This window comes from Lagenorhynchus albirostris, chromosome 1 (genome assembly GCF_949774975.1).
Source record: "Lagenorhynchus albirostris chromosome 1, mLagAlb1.1, whole genome shotgun sequence".
NCBI lineage: Eukaryota > Metazoa > Chordata > Mammalia > Artiodactyla > Delphinidae > Lagenorhynchus > Lagenorhynchus albirostris.
The window spans coordinates 40,462,325-40,474,379 of record NC_083095.1 but is presented as its reverse complement, the minus strand read 5'-3'; the positions used below and the strand labels follow the sequence as shown (position 1 = coordinate 40,474,379).

The 12,055-nt window shown below is 39.4% G+C and overlaps 1 protein-coding gene across 7 annotated transcripts in view; it reads left to right on the top strand.

Moving 5' to 3' along the window:
* Positions 1–12,055, top strand: part of MNAT1 (MNAT1 component of CDK activating kinase) — a 223,808-nt gene that overhangs the window by 200,736 nt on the left and 11,017 nt on the right. For 2 of the 7 annotated variants that reach the window (XR_009539149.1, XM_060141845.1), the window contains exon 8: positions 77–190. The exons of the other annotated variants lie outside the window; for them this stretch is intronic. Coding sequence is in view for 1 of the 2 variants with exons in the window: in XM_060141845.1 (XP_059997828.1) it covers positions 77–190 (114 nt within the window). In the remaining variant the exon portion in view is untranslated. The remainder of the gene's footprint in view (positions 1–76; positions 191–12,055) is intronic. 7 annotated transcript variants of the gene reach the window in all.

The window sequence follows — 12,055 nt, the reverse complement described above, 5'->3', positions numbered from 1 at the left end:
TAATTTCTTTTTTAAAATTTTTTAAATTTTTTTGCGGTACGCGGGCCTTTTACTGTTGTGGCCTCTCCCGTTGCAGAGCACAGGCTCCGGACGCGCAGGCTCAGCGGCCATGGCTCACGGGCCTAGCTGCTCCACGGCATGTGGGATCTTCCCGGACTGGGGCACGAACCCGTGTCCCCTGCATTGGCAGGTGAACTCTCAACCACTGCACCATCAGGGAAGCCCCTTAATTTCTTTTACCTTAACTTTGTGATTTTTTTTAATATAAATTTATTTATTTATTTTTGGCTGTATTTGGTCTTTGTTGCTGTGCGTGGGCTTTCTCTAGTTGCGGTGAGCGGGGGCTCCTCTTTGTTGCGGTGCACGTGCTTCTCATTGCGGTGGCTTCTCTTTGTTGCAGAGCATGGGCTCTAGGCGCGGGGGCTCAGTAGTTGTGGCTTGCGGGCTGTAGAGCGCAGGCTCAGTAGTTGTGGCACGTGGGCTTAGTTGCTCCGTGGCATGTGGGATCTTCCCGGACCAGGGCTTGAACCCGTGTCCCCTGCATTGGCAGGCGGATTCTTAACCATTACGCCACCAGAGAAGCCCTGTGATTCTTTTTTTTTTAATTGAAGTGTAATTGACCTACAACATTATGTTAGTTCCTGGTGTACAACATAGTGATTTGATATTTCTATACATTACAAAATGATCACCACAATAAGTCTTGTTGTCATCTATGACCATGCAAAGATATTACATTATTATTGACTATATTCTCTACATTGAACATTTCTTACCCGTGACTTGTTTATTTTTTAACTGGAAATGTGTACTTTTTAATCTCCTTCACCTATTTCCTCATCCCCTCACCCCTCTCCCCTCTGGCAGCCACCTGTTTGTTCTCTGTATATAGGACTCTGTTGTCTGTTTCTGTTCTGTTTTGTTAGTTCATTTGTTTTGTTTTTTTAGATTCTACGTATATGTGAAATCATATGGTACTTGTCTTTCTCTGCCTGACTTATTTCACTTAGCATATTACCCTCTAGGCCCATTCATATTGTTGCAAATGGCAAGATTTCTTTCTTTTTTTTTATGATTCCACACACACACACACCCCCACATCTTTTTAATCCATTAATCTATTGATAGGCACTTAGGTTGCTTCCATTATCTTGGTTCCTGTAAATATGCAATTGCATATTGTTCCTATGCAGTGAACATAGGGGTGCAGATATCTTTTCAAATTAGTGTTTTTATTTTCCTTGGATAAATACCCAGGAGTGGAATTGCTGGATTATATGATAGTTCTAGTTTTAATTTTTTGAGGAACCTCCATACTGTTTTCCATAGTGGCTGCACCAATTTACATTCCCACCAACACTGCAAGAGGGTTCCTTTTTCGCCACGTTCTCGCCAACACTTGATATTTGTTGTCTTTTTGATAATAACCTTTCTGAGTGATGTGAGGTGATATCTCATTGTGGTTTTGATTTGCATTTCCTTGATAATTAGTGATGCTGAAGTACTTTTTGTGTGGCTGTTAGCCATCTGTATGTCTTCCTTGGAAAAAGGTCTATTCAAGTCCTCTGCCCATTTTTTAATGGGGATGTTTGTTTTTTTGATGTTGAGTTATATGACTTATTTGTATATTTTAGATATTAACCCCTTATTGGATTTATTGTCTACAAATATCTTCTCCCATTCAGTAGACAGCCTTTTCGTTTTGTTGGTAGTTTCCTTCTCTGTGCAAAAACTTTTTAGTTTGGTGCAGTCCCATTTGTTTAGTTTTGCTTTTATTTCCCTTTCCTGAGGAGACAAACCCCCCCCCCCCAAAATGTTTTCTTCTAGGAGTTTTATGGTTTCAGGTCTTACATTTGAGACTTTAATCTATTTTGAGTTTATTTTTGAATATGGTGTGAGAACGTAGTCCAGTTTGATTATTTTGCATGTAGCTGTCTAGTTTCCCCAATGCTATTTATTGAAGAGGCTGTCTTTTCCCCATTGTATATTCTTGCCTCCTTTGTCATAGATTAATTGCCCATATAAGTGTGGGTTCATTTGTGGACTTTCTATTCTGTTCCATTTACTTATGTGTCTTTGTACGAGTACCATACTTTTTTTTTTTTTTTTTGATGACAGTAGCTTTGTAGTATAGTTCAAAATCAGGGAATGTGATATGTCCAGCTTTGTTCTTCTTTCTCAAGATTGTTTTGGCTATTTGGGTTGTTTTGTGTTTTCAGTTTTGTTTATCTTTTCAGAGAACCAGCTCGTAGTTTCATTGATCTTTTCTATTGCTTTCTTAGTCTCTATTTTATTTATCTCCAGTCTGATCTTCATTATTTCTTTCCTTCTACTACCTTTGGATTTTGTTTTTTCTAGTTTCTTTAGTTGTAAGGTTAGATTGTTTGAGATTTTTCTTGTTTCCTGAGGTAGGCTTATATTGCTATAAATTTCCTTCTTAGAACTGCTTTTGCTGCATCCCATAGATTTTGGATTGTTGTGTTTCCATTTTCTTTTGTCTTCTGGTATTTCAAATTTTTCTCTTTGATTTCTTCAGTGACACACTGGTTGTTTAGCATGTTGTTTAGCCTCTACATCTTTCTTGCAGTCTTTTTCTTGTAGTTGATTTCTAGTATCATACTGTTGTGGTTGGGAAAGATGCATTATATAATTTAAGTCTTCTTAAGTGTAGTGAGACTTGTTTTATGGCCATCATGTGATCTATCCTGGAGAATATTTCATGTGCACTTGAAAAGAATGTGTATTCTGCTTTTGAATGGAATGTTACATAAATATAAAGTCCTTCTTGTATAATGTGTCATTTAAGGCCAGTGTTTCCTTATCAATTTTCTGTCTGGATGATCTGTCCATTGATGTTAGTGGGGTGTTGAAGTCCTCTACTATTATTGTGTTACCATCAATTTCTCCCTTTATGTTTGTTAATATTTGCTTTATGTATTTAGGTGTTCTTATTTTGGAACACCTAATATTTGGAACACCTAATATTTACAACTGTTATATATTCTGCTTGGATCTATACCTTTATCACTATGTAATGTCATTCTTTGTCTCTTGTTATAGTCTTTATACTAAAGTCTATTTTGTCTCATATAAGTATTGTTACACACACACACACACACACACATACATATATATGAATGATTATTTTAAGTTGATGATCTTTTAAGTTCCAACACATCCTAACAACCCGTATTTTTACTCCTCCGCCTTTAATATTTTTGACATCATATTTTACATCTGTTTGTTTTGTATATCCCTTAGCTACTTATTGTGGATATCGGTGATTTTACTACCTTATCATTTAACCTTCCTACTAGCTTTATACATGGTTGATCTACTACCTTTACTGTTTATTTGCTTTTACTGATGAGATTTTTTTTTAGTAATTTTCAGAGGTTTTCTCTTATTCTTTCAATTGAAAAAAATTCCTCTGCTTTCTCATTTTGCTTAACTTTCTCTGTCTCTGAAATTAGGTGAAAGTTACCTGTTGTATTGTTGAAGGGGTGTCCTTGTATGGAAGCATCCCTATATAGTCTGTATGTACCCAGTGACTTTGGTAGGAGAGCTGGATCTGACGTGAGCACAAATCATGTCTTTCCCTAGGGTAGGAGGTGGGGCTGGAAATGGAGGGGCTAGAGTAGAGCCAAGTGTGAGTTGGGGCTTCCCCTCTGCTCACACCACCCTGTTGGGGGGCAGGGTCAGTTCCCAAATTGCTGGAGCAGAAGCTCTAAGGATTAGGTCGGAGCTGGCTCCATTTCCTCTAAGTGTGTGCTCTCCCCATCCCAGCACTGGCACCCTTGCCCCACAGGGTGAGCGGTACTGGAACAAGAGGGGCCAGTACAGGAGCTCAGTGTGGGTCTGGATGCGGGCTGTGGTGGTCCTGGCCACAGTCAGAGCCTGTGACCGCTTGTGATGTGCTGCCTCAATAAGCATCAGTTATGACTGCCCTTGCCCCATTCAGTTGCTGTCCTGGGTCCAAGCTGCCTTTGTGTCCTGCACAACTGAGTGCTCCCCTTGGTTGCTACAGCCCTTGCCCTAGTGTGGAGCTACATTGCAGAGTAAGTAGGGCAGTGTGGACACTCAGTATGGGTATCAGCACTTAGCTTGCGTCTGGGTGCAGCTGTGGCAGTCCCTGCTGGAGGCAGAGCCCAAAACCACTTTTGATTCACTTCCTTTTTATAAGCCCAGTAATGGCCTAACCCCCACCCTGTTCAGATGCCTCCCTGGCCCCAGGCTGAGGCAGCCCTCGCCCTGATGTGGAGTTGTGTTGTGAAGCAAGGAGAGCCTGAGCGGGCACTTGGCTCAGGTTGGGACTCATGCCAGGCTGGTTGTGGGAAATGGACCAGAGTCCAGTGCAGTTTCAATTTGTTTTCTCTGCCTTGTTTCAAGAGTAAGCATGTATTCACGCTTTTCCTGCATAGAGTCTATGTTTCTTACAGCCCTCCTGTTAGTCCCGCTATATTTCTACCCAGCCAAGTGGACTCGTCTTTCCAGTGTGGGACCCTAGGGCTGAAGCACTCAATATATGGCTCAGCCCTCTGTGTCTCCCTGTAGGGGCACAGGTCCCAACCTGATTGCTTCTCTTCTCTTCCTTCCTGATTCTGTGTACATCTTTCTTACAGCTTTGGTTGTACAGGGTCTTTCTGCTAGTCTTCAGTTAGTTTTCAGCGTGAATTGCTTCACATGGAGATCTCTTCATGAGGGGTGCTGAGTTCCATGTCCTCCTACTCCAACATCTTGATCTCAGTGTGCTCCTTTTGTAATTTTTATATTTCTAATTGTGTTTTTTTCTTTTTAGAAGAATCCCTTTAACATTTCTTATAAAGCTAGTTTACACGCTGAGCTCTTTTGCTTTTTTGGTGTCTGTAAAACTCTATTTTTCCTTAAAATCTGAATATAGCCTTGCCAATTAGAGTATTGCTGATTGTAGACTTTTTCCCTTTTATCACTTAGAATATATTTTGCCACTCCCTCTGAGTGAGAGTGGCAAAGTATATTTTATATATATATAAGTTTTTGCTGAAACGTCGGCTGGTAGTCTTATGGTAGGTCCCTTGTATGTAAATAGTTCCTTTTCTGCTGCTGCTTTAATATTCTCTCTTGATCTTTATCTTTTGCCATTTTAATTACAGTGTGTCTTGGACCCCTTTGGTTTAAACTTGTTTGGGACTCTCTGTGCTTCCTGGACTTGGATGTCTGTTTCCTTTCCCAGGGTTGGAAAGTTTCAGCTATTATTTCTACAATAAATTCTCTGCTCCTTTCTCTTCTCCTTCTTGGACTCCTATATATAGTGCCAGTATTAGTATGCTTGATGTAGTCCTAGTTTTCTCTTAAAGTGTCCCTGTTATTTATTCTTTTTTCTGTTCTGCATGTGTGATTTCTACTACTCATTCTTCCAGTTCACTGATCCATTCCTTTTGATTATATAATCTGCTGTTGATTCCTTCCAGTGTGTTTTTTTATTTTAGTTACTATATTCTTCAGCTCTGTTTGATCCTTCTTTATATTTTCTAGTTCTTTGTTAGACTTCTCACTGTTTTCATCCATTTTTTTCCTCAGTTTATTGAGCACCTTTATGATCATTACCTGGAACTCTTTATTGGGTAGATCACTTTCCTCCACTCTGCATACATAGTTCTTGTGAGGTGTTTTTTTTTTTTTTTTTTTTTTGCGGTACATGGGCTTCTCACTATTGTGGCCTCTCCCGTTGCGGAGCACAGGCTCTGGATGTGCAGGCTCAGCGGCCATGGCTCACGGGCCCAGCCACTCTGCAGCACGTGGGATCTTCCCGGACCGGGGCACAAACCCGTGTCCCCTGCATTGGCAGGCAGACTCTCAACCACTGCACCACCAGGGAAGCCCTTCTGAGGTTTTATGTTGTTCCTTCTTTTGGAACATATTCTTCTGTTGTCTCATTTTGTCTAATCCTCTGTTTTTGTTTCTATGTATTAGGTAGGTTGGTTATGTTTCCTGATCTTGGAGAAGTGGTCTTTTGCAGGTGATGTCCTGGGAGGCTCAGCAGCACACTACTCTCTGGTTACTGGAGCTATATGCTTTAGGGCTTCCCCCATGTGCAGGGTGTGCAGGTTCTTCTGTTAAGGAGGGCTTGACTACTGTGGATGCACTGGTAGACACTGTGGGTGCACTTCTGCCTCCTGCCTGGTTGGCTGCCAGGCCCTTCTTTGTGTGGAGGCTGCCAGTTGCTGGTGGGTGTGGCCATGTCCTCACACAGCTGGCTGTGGTGCCTTGGGGGTACTAGGGCTTTGCTAGCCAGGTCCTCAGGTGCATGTCTGCAGGGCCCTGGGAAGTCCTGCAGCTAGTGCCCACCTCCTGGTGGGCAGGGCTGTGTCTTGGCATGGTTGGTGAGCTTTATTTATTAATGAGCAGTGAGATAAGATGATTTCTAATGTTCTCTTCCAGTTTTAGGATTCTGTGTTGCTTCCCTTACTGTACTGTCTATGCTTTCTTTACCCACTATTCCTCTCATGTATTTTACAAAACATTTAGAATTTATTTTCAGTAACCACATGTAGGATTTATTTTAAGTGTATCTTTAAAGGATGGGGTTGGATCCCCTTGGTATTTATTTTATATCATTTCAAATAAAATTATCCTATCTTTAGTTCCATAAAACATTCGTTTTTACAAATGGAGGCCCAATTAGGAACAAAAAATCATGAATAATCTTAGTTTGTATTTTGCTTTTTTTTTTTTTTTGGCAGTGCTGCATGACATGTGGGATCTTAGTTCCCTGACCAGGGATAGAACCCATGCTCCCTGCAGTGGAAGCATGGAGTCCTAACCACTGGACCTTCAGGGAAATCTCTGTATTTTGCTTCTTTTTTACTTTTGCTGACTCATTGAGGCAGGTCCACCTCAAAGCATGATCCTAGAGATAAGCATATTATCTGGCTTGTTTTATGAACTTTGGAATGACAGATAAAAATAATTTTTCTCCTAAAAGGTAGAATTCACGATAACAATAGGGCTTTTTTCTTTCTTTAATCTTTTAAAGTAATGAAATAAGAAATCTAGGTGTTTAACTATGAAGAAGTTTTACAGTGTATTAAAGCAGGTTCTGTAAAATTAAACTCTAAAAACTTATTTTCAAAATGTCATATGTAACTGATTAAAATGTGTTTTTATTTAAAATATACCAGCATGTGCAAAGGCATAACGCATTGCTAAAAAATGTAGTCTGGAAACAAATCAGAATACTGAAAATAAGGCTATAATTTTTTAAATAAGAGGAAAATATTTTCTTTACACATGAAGTTTTTGGTCCAAATGGTATTTAACCCACTGACTGATTAGTCTATTAAGGCATTCTATTCCAGAAAAACTTCATTTTTGGTAAAAATTGATTGCATTAGCACATTACTTATGATAATGGGCATAGATTTTTTTTTTCCCAAAGTGATGCTGTGGTTTTGCTTTTGGAAGGGAGTACAAGTTTTCTGTGGGCTTAAGTATTAAAAATGCTTCTTAAAAACTTGAAATTGTTATGCATTAAACCAGAACTCTTGGAGCTTTTTCAGATTTTACTGCTTATAGTCACTGGTCCCTTGAGTAGATACTTTATGAACCTGTTTTTACTTGCTGGAAAATAGAATTTTCCATAATTAAGGAAAAACATCAGTTATTTTATCCACTTGACTTTGTCTCTGCTTGTTATTGTTTGCTTTAGAGATTTATCTAAGTTATCGACATGATTCAGATTCCAGTGTATGAAATAGAGCTTTTGAGAAGGTGCTTTGAATGGAAAAATAAATATCTTACAAAATATCTAGCTCTGGGTGTGTCTACTTCTGTTTGAATTTCTGGTTTTTCTTTGCATTTATAGCTATACTCCATTATAGTATATATCTTTGAGTATAAAATTGGTTAACACATTGAGAGTTCAGCTTATGAGACAGAGCATGATAAAATCTCAAAACAATTTTCAAATATACCTATTTACAAAAATACGAATATTTTTATTTTAAATAATGTCATTTTACACTCTACATATTTATACATTATGCCCATCTTTCATTATTGTAGACATCTTCTAATTTCCAGGAAATCTTCCTGTCTTCCTCAGTGACTGATGTACACGGCCTGTCTTCCATTCAGTCCCCTGCCATCTTCCTCCATAGCTCATAATTTGTGGTGATAACTCGTTTCATGTCCTGTATATATATATATATATATATATATATATATATATATATATATATATATATAGTGTGTGTGTGTGTGTGTGTGGTACACGGGCCTCTCACTGTTGTGGCCTCTCCCGCAGCGGAGCACAGGCTCCGGACGCGCAGGCTCAGCGGCCATGGCTCACGGACCCAGCCGCTCCGCGGCATGTGGGATCTTCCCGGACCGGGGCACAAACCTGTGTCCCCTGCATCGGCAGGTGGACTCTCAACCACTGCGCCACCAGGGGAGCCCCTGTATTTTTTACTTGACATCTATTTTCATGGCCATTCTTTAGATCCTTAACTTAACAAGAGTTGATTTAGTTTAAAAAATTCTATACCCTCTACTTAAAAATTAGGATTTTTTTTAAGCAATGGCTGTTTAGTGAGTAGATATTTATCTTGCTATCAAGAAACTTATCTAACAGGGAATATATAACAGTTATAAACAGCCATGATACTTACCAGAGAGGTAAAGTACATGCAAAGTCAGAGGAGGAAGAAATAATTCTACCTGGGCAATCCAGAGGAACTGGCATCTAAAAATGTTGTTAAATATTTTAAACATAGAGAAGTACAGTGAATAATCTAATAAAGAGATATAATTCTGCCACCTGGAATTAACAAATGTTATTTTTCAGAGGTCTAAAGGTAACATCTTTCTTCCTTTTGAACAAAACAAAGGCTTTAGAATGTTTTAACCTTAGACTTCCCCTTCTTTCGATACCATTTTGTGGTGGTGGTGATAGTGTTTTTGGCTCATCTTTGCTCCTTGTATCCTGTTCTTCCCATTGGGATTTAATTTCCACCTTGCTGCAGTATCTCCTTTAGTGCTTCTTTCACATTTTCCATCTGTTTAAGCCCTGCTAAATTCTTTGTGTTTTCCACACGTGTCTTCCAATTTACTCATTTTCTCGCTGTCTGTGGATAATCAACTGCTTAACCTGTCCATTGATGTTTTTGTTCCAAATATTGCTGTTGGATTTTTTTTAAAGAAAATGTCTGGTCTTTTTGTATTTTTCTTGCCTTGTGGCATCTATTTCTTTCTTCATCTCTTTTGACATGAAATATACTTCTTTTAATGTTTCTTTCAGAGTCTCTTATCTATGGGTCTGAGTGTTAGTCCCGCCATTGGTTGTTTGTGTCTTCTGACTCGTTTTATAAGTGAGGTTCATTTCTTCTTTTTTTAACTATGAACCCTTTTTAGTGGGAGTTGCTTTCCCATGAGCCTTGGATTGTGAAGGCATGCTGATGTACAGATTCATGTTTGCTTCTGCCAAGGTCCTATTGGCTTCACTGAATCTGGAACAATTGCTATTCTTAATTTCCTGGTGGGGGAGTAGGCTTGGGTATTATGATTTCTTATGTTTTCTTTTCTACCAATGCCCCTAGACTTTCTTGTGACTGTCCCAGGCCAGTGAACAAAATTTTCCTACAAGTTGTTTTACAAATGGGATGGACAGCATTTTGTAGCTCCAGGTTATATGCAGGGAGCCAAGCCTAGTTCCAGCTTCCCACCTCTGACAGGGCTGCAGCCTGTCTTCTGTCCCTATATGGGTGTCGAATCACTGGTACCCATCACTTCCCTGAACTTCGGCCTCCGTTCATGCTCTGACTTTGCGTTCCTCTATAATTTCTGGCACTTGAGAGTTTTCTTGCTTTTAAACTTAGTTATTTTATTTTATTGTTACAGTATATATAACATTTCTGTGTTGCATAGGGAAGCTTCTCATGTTTCTGTTCAGAATTGAGGGGTTGACATTTGAACCATGGCTTTGGAAGACAGGCAATGATGAGGTCATTCCAAGATAATGAAACAGCCTAAACAAAGGTATGGAGTGAGTAGTGATGAGGCTTTCATAGGGAATAACTGAAAACCTCATGGTTGACTTTGACTTAAGTTCAGGGTATGTGGAGATGATTAATGGGAAATGTGTTTGGAAAGGTAGGTTGGAATCAAGTGCAGTAGTCCTTGAGTGGTAGGCTAAGGAATTTTGACTTCATTCTACACACAGCAGGGAGCCTATGAACGTCTGTTTGTGTGAGAGCGATGCAGAGCTTTGCCCTAGGAAGAGTGCTTTGGTAACCATGAATAGGTTGGAATGGAGAGACCATACTGGAAATAGGGAGCTCAGGTAAGAGACTATTAGCAGTAGTCCAGAAAGAGGTAATAAGGAGCTGAAATAAGGTAATAATATTGGCAATGAAGATGATGTGAGAGGTAAATAGATGTTTGTAGAGAGATACTGTGATGTAGATTTCTCATTGGTATGCAGGGAAAGAGGATTCCAAAATGACCTTAAGAGTACATTGAAACTATTAAGAGAAATAAGAGACACAGAGGGGTAGGTTTGTAAAGGAAGATGAGTTCAGTTATGAAAATATTAAATTTATAGTGCAAGTGAGACAGTCAAGCACAAAGGGCCACCCAAACAGAAAGAAGGGTAAAAGGGCAAAGGATAGCGTTATAGGGTTTAGTAGAACAGAGGTAGTGAATGAAGGTGGTGGTGAATGAATCCATTTCAGAGATGGAGTCAAGAATTGGAGAAGAGGAAGTAAGCCGAAAAGAAAACTAGTAAATTAGGAAGCAGGTGGAAGAAGAGAAATTTGGGGAATCATGTGTTAAAGCAGTTAGGAGTATGGTCCAAATTATAGGCATTTTTATGGAAGCCATAGGTTAAGAGCATTTCACAGCTGGAGGCTGTCTCCAGATGTAGAGAGAGTGGAAGATGTTGAGGAGGACAAGGACAGAGAAAGGGTCAGTTCATAGGAGTGGGAGTTAAAACACAGAATATGAAGAATAAGAGGAAGATAAGGTAGTGAGAGTGGAAATAATGTAGCAATTTAAATTTTTTTTTTTTGCCGTACGCGGGCCTCTCACTGTTGTGGCCTCTCCCGTTACGGAGCACAGGCTCCGGACGCACAGGCTCAGCGGCCATGGCTCACGGGCCTAGCTGCTCCGCGGCATGTGGGATCTTCCCGGACCGGGGCATGAACCCATGTCCCCTGCATCGGCAGGCGGACTCTCAACCACTGCGTCACCAGGGAAGCCTGCAATTTAACTTTTGAAATAAAATATACTAGGGTGTGCATAGGATTTATGAAGTATAGATCTGCACATATATGTTTGTGAATATATAAATGTATTATATATGTTGTATATGTATGTATGTAAATTTTTCCCACTTTTAACATGTAGGTATTGGGATACTCTGTTACCCTGTGATAAAAGATTAACAAGCAGTACTCTAATTTGTCTAATTAAAAAAAACAAAAATGAAACCTTCACTCGGATCTTCATAATTGGGGTATAATGAAAGGGGGAAGAGAGAGGGCAACATTATTGTTGGAATAGATGTGGGAGTAGATGAAGGTCACAGAGTTGGAAAGGAGAAGTACATACTAATTAGTAAAAGGTAAAGGACTTTGGAAATTTGGGCTATGAAAAGCCTATTCCTTATGAAAGCATACTTTGTATTAATAGTGTCAAAGAGAATATGTACAGGGAGATCAGCTTGGTGCTTTGTGACCACCTAGAGGGGTGGGATTGGGAGGGAGACACAAGAGGGAGGAGATATGGGGATATATGTATATGTATACCTGATTGACTTTGTTTTAAAGCAGAAGCTAACACACCATTGTAAAGCAATTATACTCTGATAAAGATGTTTAAAAAAGAGAGAGAGAGAACATGTAGTTTGGACAGGGACACTATGCTTTATCAAATGTCTCTTCTGTGCCATATGCTTTACTTGTATATTTTTTATTTAATCTTCTAAAAAATAGTATGAGGTATCATTATCTCCCTTTTACAGGAAAAAAAAAACTGAAGTTTGAAAAATAAAAGAACTTTCTAAATCATAATGTTAGTA